This window comes from Lactuca serriola, chromosome 7 (assembly GCF_051521515.1).
Source record: "Lactuca serriola cultivar US96UC23 chromosome 7, Lser_US96UC23_V15, whole genome shotgun sequence".
Taxonomy (NCBI): domain Eukaryota; kingdom Viridiplantae; phylum Streptophyta; class Magnoliopsida; order Asterales; family Asteraceae; genus Lactuca; species Lactuca serriola.
In genome coordinates, this window is record NC_136414.1 from 32,998,088 (window position 1) to 33,011,681 (window position 13,594).

The following is a 13,594-nucleotide window of genomic DNA, read 5'->3' on the forward strand; positions in this document are numbered from 1 at the left end:
ATTTGAGATGGTACGGGTTTTTACATTGGTGTATGAACTGCAATGCTTATTCATACACCATTCGTAATGTCTAACCTTAGGATCGTACTTACTAGGATCCCCATATCCTAACCCACTTGTTAATAAATTGTTGCAGGTTAGTAGATATTGTCAGGAGCTTAGGAGACTTATGAGCTTTGGATATTTAGAAGACCATTGATTTGTATTATTCTATTAAACCTTCCTGCTGATTTTTATATTCTGGACATGGGAAATTTGGACACTTTAGATACAAATTCTATCATTTTGAGAAGACCATTTATGAAAACTGCAAAAACAAATATAGATGTTTTTAATGACATGATTTCAACGGAATTTGATGAGAAAGTAGTTATTTTTAAAATTAATGATGATAATTTTCCTTTTGATAATATTTCTGTTAATTATTTGGGTTCCAGCAGTCCTTTATCTGAGCGCTGTTGTGAGTTTTTAAATGTCTCTATGCAAGAAATATTTTTAGAAAAGAATTTATCAGACATATCAGAAGAGCTGGAAAAAGGACAGCTTGAGGAAAGAAAATATAAATTAGTTGTTGATACGAAGCTAACTGAAAAACTAAGCTTGTGGAGGTGGAGAATATGATTTTTGATGAGGAAAAATCTGAAGAGCTGAAAAAGGGACGTCTTTGGGAAAAAGAAGAAAAATTAACTGTTGAAAAGAAGTTATCTGAAGGGGCTGAGATCGAGCTGATCAGAGATAAGCTTGGGGAGGATGAAAAGAAGATTTATAGAAAAAGGATTCATGAAAAAGTGACGATTTCTATTGAGAAAAGTCCTGAAAAGAAGAAAATTTAAAGAGAAAAAGGAGAAGAATTCTAGAAAGCAGAAGATCAGAAAGAGAAAGAAATTTAAAAATCTGAAAGACTTATCTGAAGACAATTTTGAGTCTTTCCAATTTGTTGAACAAGTTCTAGATCCACCCCTATTTCCATATTAGAAGGGATCTAGAGTGAAAATGAAATGAGCTAAGCTTCAGAGAAGTCCCAACCACACCAGTTAGCAAATCTGGTTGGGCAAAGTTGAGCCAACGACTTTAAAAATGGGCGGCTTTTCGGGAGGCAACCCGAGGAGTAGTTTTAGCTTCTTTTTATGCTTTCAATAAAGAGATAGTCACAGTTCCAAGCAAGCTTGGGGAAATCAGAGGATCAACAAAGTTGTTGAAATTCAGATTTTTCGCCACATGTTTGTCAAAATTAGATTTCTGCAAACTTCTCAGGTACAATCTTTCCTAGTTGCACCTTTTTTCCTTTAATATGCTTTATCGAGTTGTCCATTCCTCTCTGAGTATTGAGGACAATACATCATTTTAAGCTCGATGAGGGGGTTAGTGTAAAAAATTTGCATGTTAATTTTTTTTTTTTAAACTTTTCTGTTTTTTTAGGTTAAATATTTTGAATTCTATTTTTCTTCTTGCTTTTTATTTCTTGCATTCCATTTGCATATAAAATTTCAAAAAATCCAAAAGATATTTTCCTTTTTATTTTTTTTGCATTTATAAAAAAACCCCAAAAGATTTTATTTCTAGTTATTTTACTTTTTTTTTAATTTTCTGCATATTAAAAAAATTCCAAAAATCTAAATAAATCAAAAATTTTGAAAATTTTACATGAGATAAGGATATTATTTACATTCGATAGCTCTGTTAAGATGAAGTGTGATAGTACTTGAAAATAACAGTCTCATTACAATCACTTTTAAGAATTATCTTTTGAAAGTGCTTTAAATGTTTTCGAAATATGAACCAACATATAAGTTGGATAATTTTTACAATGGAAGTTTGTGATGGAAAAAACGAACAATGTTTTAGAAATAGCATCCTTAAATGCCTTAAAAAGAACCTAGATTGGATAACCCTTTTCTTTCCTTGAAGTATTGCACCATATATTTCTGCGCTTTTTGAGGTTAGGAGGGAACTCTTGTTATAACCACAATTTATTATCATTTTTGAAGTATTGAAGATATGGTGGGCCTAAAGCACTACAAGAAAACTGGCCTTTAATGACGCGCAAACCATGGCACGCATGGTTTTATGATACGCTAAAGTGTGTGACCTAAAAAATATGTCAGCTCTCACAATATTTGAAGGATAGAGGACATGCATTTGTGCGTTCCTTAAAATTAGTGCCAAATTAGTGTTCAAAAAAACACGGAGGGCGCATATGATAAAATGTGTGTCGTGTATGCTCGTCGTTATATATATATATATATATATATATATATATATATATATATATATATATTTTCATAAACACGGGTTTTAGAAGCTTGCGGGGGAAATGAAATTCCAAAAGTTTGAAAAGCCGTCATGTTCTCCTCTACCTTCTTTCCATCGTTCTTCTCTCTCTCTCTCTCATAATCAAATACCAAAAAACCTTCAATCGGAGAACCACGATGTCTCTGTCACCATCACTGCTCTTTTCTCCCACAACAGCATCACACCATTACCAAATCTCTGATCTTCGACCGATGTCTCCGCCCATTCTCTACCCCAGCACTAATTCGCTCAGTCAAATATCCAAAACCGAAACACGGTGCGCTTCTCCTTTCTCCCATACCAGTTGTCAGAAATCAACGAGTCTCGTGCCTAAAATTCTATATAAGGCCACAAAACTAACTATTGTTGGAACTAGGGTTTTAGTTCTTAATGAAATCGAAGGTTTTTTGGTTACCAGGCCATGAAATTGAAATTAAAGGAGTACAGTTGTTAGAACCATGACTATTGTTGGAACTAGGGTTTTGGTTCATAAATCCTTCATCTACTTATCTCAATCTTCAGTTCCTCAAGTAACAACTCCTCCATGCTCGCAGCCATTAGCCATCACCTCCCTGTGAAGCCACCACCGGATGGAGACCATCGCACCCCACCGCCACACCAAAAACCTTCAACCTTTCAGCTACAGGTTCGTTTTTCTTCTATTTTTTCCTGGTTTCCTAATATATTTCACAGAAATATATCTCTTGATTCAATGAACTCCATATGAGTATCATAACCGAAGGCACATTTTTCTCTGTTGCTCTGATTTCACTTCAAAATCTCATTCTATAGCGTGTAGTTATTGACCTAATTTATCATGTTTGCATTGGGGAAAATCGATCATGAAGCTGGGGGGGAATCTTGGAATGTCATTTGAACTTGTTAAATAGAGATTTGACATATTGACTTTAAGACTTTATAAACATCTGAATGATTATGCTCTTACACACGTATGGAGATTTGAAATTGCAATATCCAGACAACAGAGCTCCTTTCTGGAATTCAAAGAGAGCTAGAAGCTAAAACACTACCAAAACCCATAGCTCAATCAATGGAAGAGTTGTATCACAACTACAAAAATGCAGTAAACTTCTTTCTAGGGCTTGCCTTGTACTAATCCTTTAAATTTAGATACTAATTTAGTGGATTTTATATTTATACCATGTAAGTTTTATAAAAAAAGTTATCATTCTTTTCTTTTAGGTTCTCAAAAGTGGAGATCCTTGTGTAGAAGATATTGTAGTGTCAAACATGTGTGTAGCTTTTGATCATATGTTTTTGGATGTGAAGGTTTGACCATTTGACCTAAAACATTGATATATCTTGATAATGATTCATGAGCCTTATCTCTAAACAGGCAGGAGTCATTTGAATTTTCACCATATCATGAAGCTATCCGGGTACCCTTTGACTACTATACATTTGGTCAAACCTATATTCGTCCTTTGTTCTTGTTATTGTTAGAAGATTGGATTACCAGTAGATTCAACAAATGAGTCACTATCAACTAAGTGTACCAGTTCTGGAAAATGTGAAGGATTGATCTACACTTTCTACACAACAGGATTGCAATCCAAGTATCCAACTGTGTATTATTCATTTAAACCCAAAATAACCACCAGATTTATAAAGCTTTATAAAGCCATAAGTAAATCACCTAACTTTGTGACACTTCCTAGTAGTCTTAATGGTAGGAAATAAGTAGAAGTACAAAAGCTGTAATAAAGGAGTTAATGAGGGGTATTTTGGCCATTCTCATAGTTAATTCGGTTTAAGTAAGTATTCTGGTTTGCACTTAAGTCTATGTTTATAATGTTATTTATTTATTTACTTTTTGCAGTTAATTCTATTTTTATCACCATAAGTAATCTAGTTTTAACATCCAAATAACCCAACAACAAACTTAAATCCTTAAAATAAGTTTCTACACATTTACCATGTCTTCTTTTCCTTTAGCTTTTAGCTTTGCTTTCTGACATAGGACTCAACATACGTGAAGCACATGTGTTTTCAACAACTGATGGCTATTCTTTGGATGTGTTTTTGGTTAATGGACGACCTCTTCAGGTAATATTTGTAACAATTTGCTTTGTTATTTTCTTTATTGTTGGGGTCTGAAACTCTAAATGTTATTATATTCTGATAAGGAAACAAAGGCTCTACATGTAGCAATGGAGAGAGCAATTTCTAGGAGTGAGGTACTTCATATCTTTAGTATTATATATATATATATATATATATATATATATATATATATATATATATATATATATATATCTTTATTTTTATGAAATATGTATTTACTTTTGTTAACTTTGTAGGGTTCTAAACGTTCAAAATCAACAATAAAAAGAGCAGTAGCTACTGAAGCTAATTTTATAGATACAAAGATAGATATAAGATTACTCAAAATAGGAGAAAAAGTTGCTTCTCGATCTTGTGGTGATCTGTAAGTACATTATTTTATTCTTCTTATTATTATTATTATTATTATTATTATTATTATTATTATTATTGTAATACATGCTCATTATTATTATTGCTTAATTTAACTTTGAATATTCTCTATCTCTTTTCATTCTTGGCAAGGCATCATGGTGTATATGTTGGTCAGGAAGTTGATGTCAAAATTCTTAGATCTGAGCACCTGAATGAAGCATTGGCGCATGAATGCAGCATTGATCCTTGACAAGGAAGATATGGACAATGATCTTGAAATGGTATTTACTATTTACTATTTACATTATTATGTCCACCAGAACTGTAACATCCCAAAATACGGGCCGAAAATTTCATTTTTTAATTAAACACTTTGCAAGACATTTGCAAATAAAACATTGTCTGATCAAATCATTTCGCATCTATACATCGTGTTTGAAAACCAAAATACGAAATCAACTAAAAGTCAGAGTACAAATCCTAGAACAATCTCGAAAGGAGGAAGAACAATGTGTGTGTATGATGTGCCGCTACCGCGCCAGCTCCTTCCCCTTCGAAGAAGAGATACCTAAAACCAAAACTGAAACTGTAAGCATGAAGCTTAGTGAGTTCCCCCACTGTACCACATACCATATGTAACGCCCGGGTTTCAGGGCTAAGCATTTTTGTCAATGTAATAGTCTAGGTCAACTCTTGTAACTCTTTTTGAAGTAATAAAGATGAAATATTTGAGTATTATGTGAATTATATGTGTTTATTATTTAATTATAAATGTATAATTAATAAAGAATAAAAATGAGCGTCAAAATTAAAGTGTGATATAATCCCGATATCTCTACATGAAGTTGTAGAATATGTCTCAAGGTTTCCGTGCATATAAGGAACGCCGAAATCCGAGTTATAACGAAGAAGTTATGACCCGTCGAAGTTTCACGACAGAACCGGCACGATACCGGGAAGCGTGAATAGTGAATTTACGATAGAGCGATATTTAGCCTTAGTGATCTAAACGAAAGTCGTAGAATATGTTAAAATAAGAACATCGATAAAAAGAACGCCCAAATCTGACTTCGTATGAAGAAGTTATGAGATTTTAAACAGACCAATCCTGTCCCGGCTTGTTAAAAATATAACTTTAAAAATAAAGTCAAAATTAGCCGACGGAGTCTAAACGAAAGTTGTAGAGTACGTCTTCACCTACGCGTGGATATAAAGAACGTCAAAAACGGAGTTCGTATGAACGAGTTACAAATTATAATAGCATATTTACGTATTAAAATAAAGTATAAATCATGTATACGTACACATATATATATACATATGTATATATCATTAGAAAGGTATCGACGATGCGGTCATTATAAGACTAATGTTGAGTTCTTTCGACATTAGTTTAGTACAAATATCATTAAATCCATTTATAATAGTATTATAGAGGGGTGTTTAGTTGTTTATATAACTAAAAGGTCATTAAGTAATTATGGAGGGTAGTTTTTGAAAATTCAATTAGTATAAATAAGAGCCTTGGGCTCTCATATTTCTTGCACCATTCTCTTGATTCAAGAGTCTTTCTCTCCTTATCCCCCGAGCATTTCGGTCCCTCGTGATTCGACTTCTCTTTCTGTAGTTTAGTATAGTAAGGTGAGCGCTGAAGCGCTGCACGAATCTTTCTTAGAAAGATTCAGCGACGAAGTTCTGCCCCTGCAGAGCCCGACTCCTAGCTAAAACCCCCTTGTAAGTAAGTTATGCTTACCTTATTTTAATATAGCTTATATTTAAAATTAGTATTGTTATTATGAACTTATAATAAATATTTGAGCTATTATTATAACTTATATAAGTGTCGTTATAATATTTTTTTTTAACTACTCGCGGTACGGGGAATCTGGTTTAAAGGGTCGCATAGGGTTGTTGGATTTCAGAAGTGCTATATGCCAAAATGGTCCTGCCCTCCGGTGTTTTATGTCTGGCCCCTGTCTGTACATAGTGGTTGGAAAATATTGTTTAACGCTTATATAATAATAATAATACTAAGACTAATAGTTGGTCACGGTAAATATTAGACTAAAATTTAGCGATAATAATGCTAGGTTTCGTTGAAGGAAAATAGAATCGTTAGAAGCAAGCGCTGCCCGATTTTGGAATCATCACCTTAACAAGTGAGTGCATAGTTACTTTCAACTTACACATAGATATGAAGTATTTTATATAAATTACGTGCTATGTGTGCATATTATCTGAATACTTGCTATCTATGCTAGATGAACGTTGTTATACATGTTTTCAATGATTTAAACTGTATATGTATTTTATATCTACGAAAATGTTGGGGTAAAACATGGGTAGATGCAATAAACCTCATGCAGTTTCAAACAACATACAACAGATTATATAAATAAACCTCATGCATCTCCATTTGAATAATAAGAAATATAGTCATCTTAATTTACTCTTGACATGATCCATGATATAATCTTTAAGAATGGTTATTCTAATACTTAAAATCTCCAATTTCAAGTACTCATTTGTATTGATTGGAAGCCTTTGATATAGTCATCTCGATGAAATATCTACCAATACTCCATGCCAACCATAATTCACTACTATCTTCCAAGAGTATAACTGATTGTGGGAGTTTGAATTAAATATTATGATGGAAGTGGATCTAAGTATGCAAAAGAAATAACACATATAATATGAACAAACATAGCAACTTATTATTAATAATCACCAAATTAAAATATCTAAAATGTTCCATAAAATAAAACTACACATTGTTTAATTAAACCAGTTCACTAGCAAATATAATTCCAATAGATCTAGTATAAGCATCATGCTTAATTTGTGACAATGGTTTGGTGAGTAGATCAACCGGATTATCATCTGATGGAACTTGGCTCACAATAATGTCTCCATCTTCAACTAGCTTCCTTATATAGTGGAACTTTATGAGTATATGTCTTGTACGTTTTTAATCTCGAGGTTCTTTGGCTAGAGCAACTGCATCCTCGTTATCATAGAAGATCTCAATCAGTTCAACTATGCTTGGAACAACACCTAAATTGTTGATGAACTTCTTCAGCCACTTCATTTGCTGCAATATACTTTGACTATGTAGTTGAGTCTGCTATAGTCTCTTGATTGTGTCTGGTTTGTTGTGGGTGTAAGGGTGACTCATCAATTTCATCCGTCGTGTGTTCTTCCCACCCGACCATCATTATTTGGTTGTTGGATGTGAATGCAAAAGTTGGCTGTCCATCATGAGTTCTTCACACCCGACCATGTTTATTTTGTACACTTTTTTATTGATTGAATTATCGTATCTAGGTGTTTTGTAAATCATATGAGTATTATTTGGAACCATATAATCTTTTTTGGATTTTGATTATTAAGAAGCTTTTACTTGTGATACATCCATCTCATATTGTTTATTCACTTTTGAAGTTTATGGATTTGTCATATATGACAATGTACTTTGACTAACATAATATTTTACCCCCAAATGACTTTTGATATTGATTTTGTTGATTTGAGATGGTACGGGTTTTTACATTGGTGTATGAACTGCAATGCTTATTCATACACCATTCGTAATGTCTAACCTTAGGATCGTACTTACTAGGATCCCCATATCCTAACCCACTTGTTAATAAATTGTTGCAGGTTAGTAGATATTGTCAGGAGCTTAGGAGACTTATGAGCTTTGGATATTTAGAAGACCATTGATTTGTATTATTCTATTAAACCTTCCTGCTGATTTTTATATTCTGGACATGGGAAATTTGGACACTTTAGATACAAATTCTATCATTTTGAGAAGACCATTTATGAAAACTGCAAAAACAAATATAGATGTTTTTAATGACATGATTTCAACGGAATTTGATGAGAAAGTAGTTATTTTTAAAATTAATGATGATAATTTTCCTTTTGATAATATTTCTGTTAATTATTTGGGTTCCAGCAGTCCTTTATCTGAGGGCTGTTGTGAGTTTTTAAATGTCTCTATGCAAGAAATATTTTTAGAAAAGAATTTATCAGACATATCAGAAGAGCTGGAAAAAGGACAGCTTGAGGAAAGAAAATATAAATTAGTTGTTGATACGAAGCTAACTGAAAAACTAAGCTTGTGGAGGTGGAGAATATGATTTTTGATGAGGAAAAATCTGAAGAGCTGAAAAAAGGGACGTCTTTGGGAAAAAGAAGAAAAATTAACTGTTGAAAAGAAGTTATCTGAAGGGGCTGAGATCGAGCTGATCAGAGATAAGCTTGGGGAGGATGAAAAGAAGATTTATAGAAAAAGGATTCATGAAAAAGTGACGATTTCTATTGAGAAAAGTCCTGAAAAGAAGAAAATTTAAAGAGAAAAAGGAGAAGAATTCTAGAAAGCAGAAGATCAGAAAGAGAAAGAAATTTAAAAATCTGAAAGACTTATCTGAAGACAATTTTGAGTCTTTCCAATTTGTTGAACAAGTTCTAGATCCACCCCTATTTCCATATTAGAAGGGATCTAGAGTGAAAATGAAATGAGCTAAGCTTCAGAGAAGTCCCAACCACACCAGTTAGCAAATCTGGTTGGGCAAAGTTGAGCCAACGACTTTAAAAATGGGCGGCTTTTCGGGAGGCAACCCGAGGAGTAGTTTTAGCTTCTTTTTATGCTTTCAATAAAGAGATAGTCACAGTTCCAAGCAAGCTTGGGGAAATCAGAGGATCAACAAAGTTGTTGAAATTCAGATTTTTCGCCACATGTTTGTCAAAATTAGATTTCTGCAAACTTCTCAGGTACAATCTTTCCTAGTTGCACCTTTTTTCCTTTAATATGCTTTATCGAGTTGTCCATTCCTCTCTGAGTATTGAGGACAATACATCATTTTAAGCTCGATGAGGGGGTTAGTGTAAAAAATTTGCATGTTAATTTTTTTTTTTTAAACTTTTCTGTTTTTTTAGGTTAAATATTTTGAATTCTATTTTTCTTCTTGCTTTTTATTTTTTGCATTCCATTTGCATATAAAATTTCAAAAAATCCAAAAGATATTTTCCTTTTTATTTTTTTTGCATTTATAAAAAAACCCCAAAAGATTTTATTTCTAGTTATTTTACTTTTTTTTTTTTAATTTTCTGCATATTAAAAAAATTCCAAAAATCTAAATAAATCAAAAATTTTGAAAATTTTACATGAGATAAGGATATTATTTACATTCGATAGCTCTGTTAAGATGAAGTGTGATAGTACTTGAAAATAACAGTCTCATTACAATCACTTTTAAGAATTATCTTTTGAAAGTGCTTTAAATGTTTTCGAAATATGAACCAACATATAAGTTGGATAATTTTTACAATGGAAGTTTGTGATGGAAAAAACGAACAATGTTTTAGAAATAGCATCCTTAAATGCCTTAAAAAGAACCTAGATTGGATAACCCTTTTCTTTCCTTGAAGTATTGCACCATATATTTCTGCGCTTTTTGAGGTTAGGAGGGAACTCTTGTTATAACCACAATTTATTATCATTTTTGAAGTATTGAAGATATGGTGGGCCTAAAGCACTACAAGAAAACTGGCCTTTAATGACGCGCAAACCATGGCACGCATGGTTTTATGATACGCTAAAGTGTGTGACCTAAAAAATATGTCAGCTCTCACAATATTTGAAGGATAGAGGACATGCATTTGTGCGTTCCTTAAAATTAGTGCCAAATTAGTGTTCAAAAAAACACGGAGGGCGCATATGATAAAATGTGTGTCGTGTATGCTCGTCGTTATATATATATATATATATATATATATATATATATATATATATATATATATATTCATAAACACGGGTTTTAGAAGCTTGCGGGGGAAATGAAATTCCAAAAGTTTGAAAAGCCGTCATGTTCTCCTCTACCTTCTTTCCATCGTTCTTCTCTCTCTCTCTCTCTCATAATCAAATACCAAAAAACCTTCAATCGGAGAACCACGATGTCTCTGTCACCATCACTGCTCTTTTCTCCCACAACAGCATCACACCATTACCAAATCTCTGATCTTCGACCGATGTCTCCGCCCATTCTCTACCCCAGCACTAATTCGCTCAGTCAAATATCCAAAACCGAAACACGGTGCGCTTCTCCTTTCTCCCATACCAGTTGTCAGAAATCAACGAGTCTCGTGCCTAAAATTCTATATAAGGCCACAAAACTAACTATTGTTGGAACTAGGGTTTTAGTTCTTAATGAAATCGAAGGTTTTTTGGTTACCAGGCCATGAAATTGAAATTAAAGGAGTACAGTTGTTAGAACCATGACTATTGTTGGAACTAGGGTTTTGGTTCATAAATCCTTCATCTACTTATCTCAATCTTCAGTTCCTCAAGTAACAACTCCTCCATGCTCGCAGCCATTAGCCATCACCTCCCTGTGAAGCCACCACCGGATGGAGACCATCGCACCCCACCGCCACACCAAAAACCTTCAACCTTTCAGCTACAGGTTCGTTTTTCTTCTATTTTTCCTGGTTTCCTAATATATTTCACAGAAATATATCTCTTGATTCAATGAACTCCATATGAGTATCATAACCGAAGGCACATTTTTCTCTGTTGCTCTGATTTCACTTCAAAATCTCATTCTATAGCGTGTAGTTATTGACCTAATTTATCATGTTTGCATTGGGGAAAATCGATCATGAAGCTGGGGGGGAATCTTGGAATGTCATTTGAACTTGTTAAATAGAGATTTGACATATTGACTTTAAGACTTTATAAACATCTGAATGATTATGCTCTTACACACGTATGGAGATTTGAAATTGCAATATCCAGACAACAGAGCTCCTTTCTGGAATTCAAAGAGAGCTAGAAGCTAAAACACTACCAAAACCCATAGCTCAATCAATGGAAGAGTTGTATCACAACTACAAAAATGCAGTAAACTTCTTTCTAGGGCTTGCCTTGTACTAATCCTTTAAATTTAGATACTAATTTAGTGGATTTTATATTTATACCATGTGAGTTTTATAAAAAAAGTTATCATTCTTTTCTTTTAGGTTCTCAAAAGTGGAGATCCTTGTGTAGAAGATATTGTAGTGTCAAACATGTGTGTAGCTTTTGATCATATGTTTTTGGATGTGAAGGTTTGACCATTTGACCTAAAACATTGATATATCTTGATAATGATTCATGAGCCTTATCTCTAAACAGGCAGGAGTCATTTGAATTTTCACCATATCATGAAGCTATCCGGGTACCCTTTGACTACTATACATTTGGTCAAACCTATATTCGTCCTTTGTTCTTGTTATTGTTAGAAGATTGGATTACCAGTAGATTCAACAAATGAGTCACTATCAACTAAGTGTACCAGTTCTGGAAAATGTGAAGGATTGATCTACACTTTCTACACAACAGGATTGCAATCCAAGTATCCAACTGTGTATTATTCATTTAAACCCAAAATAACCACCAGATTTATAAAGCTTTATAAAGCCATAAGTAAATCACCTAACTTTGTGACACTTCCTAGTAGTCTTAATGGTAGGAAATAAGTAGAAGTACAAAAGCTGTAATAAAGGAGTTAATGAGGGGTATTTTGGCCATTCTCATAGTTAATTCGGTTTAAGTAAGTATTCTGGTTTGCACTTAAGTCTATGTTTATAATGTTATTTATTTATTTACTTTTTGCAGTTAATTCTATTTTTATCACCATAAGTAATCTAGTTTTAACATCCAAATAACCCAACAACAAACTTAAATCCTTAAAATAAGTTTCTACACATTTACCATGTCTTCTTTTCCTTTAGCTTTTAGCTTTGCTTTCTGACATAGGACTCAACATACGTGAAGCACATGTGTTTTCAACAACTGATGGCTATTCTTTGGATGTGTTTTTGGTTAATGGACGACCTCTTCAGGTAATATTTGTAACAATTTGCTTTGTTATTTTCTTTATTGTTGGGGTCTGAAACTCTAAATGTTATTATATTCTGATAAGGAAACAAAGGCTCTACATGTAGCAATGGAGAGAGCAATTTCTAGGAGTGAGGTACTTCATATCTTTAGTATTATATATATATATATATATATATATATATATATATATATATATATATATATCTTTATTTTTATGAAATATGTATTTACTTTTGTTAACTTTGTAGGGTTCTAAACGTTCAAAATCAACAATAAAAAGAGCAGTAGCTACTGAAGCTAATTTTATAGATACAAAGATAGATATAAGATTACTCAAAATAGGAGAAAAAGTTGCTTCTCGATCTTGTGGTGATCTGTAAGTACATTATTTTATTCTTCTTATTATTATTATTATTATTATTATTATTATTATTATTATTATTGTAATACATGCTCATTATTATTATTGCTTAATTTAACTTTGAATATTCTCTATCTCTTTTCATTCTTGGCAAGGCATCATGGTGTATATGTTGGTCAGGAAGTTGATGTCAAAATTCTTAGATCTGAGCACCTGAATGAAGCATTGGCGCATGAATGAAGCATTGATCCTTGACAAGGAAGATATGGACAATGATCTTGAAATGGTATTTACTATTTACTATTTACATTATTATGTCCACCAGAACTGTAACATCCCAAAATACGGGCCGAAAATTTCATTTTTTAATTAAACACTTTGCAAGACATTTGCAAATAAAACATTGTCTGATCAAATCATTTCGCATCTATACATCGTGTTTGAAAACCAAAATACGAAATCAACTAAAAGTCAGAGTACAAATCCTAGAACAATCTCGAAAGGAGGAAGAACAATGTGTGTGTATGATGTGCCGCTACCGCGCCAGCTCCTTCCCCTTCGAAGAAGAGATACCTGAAACCAAAACTGAAACTGTAAGCATGAAGCTTAGT

At 32.9% G+C, this 13,594-nt stretch overlaps 1 protein-coding gene across 1 annotated transcript; it reads left to right on the forward strand.

Annotated features, from left to right (window-relative positions):
- Positions 1-2,836: 2,836 nt before the first annotated feature.
- Positions 2,837-13,223, forward strand: LOC145063852 (uncharacterized). Its single transcript, XM_079011425.1, has 13 exons — positions 2,837-2,938; positions 3,272-3,376; positions 3,496-3,582; positions 4,249-4,359; positions 4,440-4,490; positions 4,614-4,741; positions 11,081-11,204; positions 11,537-11,641; positions 11,761-11,847; positions 12,514-12,624; positions 12,705-12,755; positions 12,871-12,998; positions 13,139-13,223. The coding sequence occupies exons 1-13, from the start codon at positions 2,837-2,839 to the stop codon at positions 13,221-13,223; spliced, it is 1,275 nt and encodes a 424-aa protein (XP_078867551.1).
- The last annotated feature ends 371 nt before the right edge of the window (positions 13,224-13,594 follow it).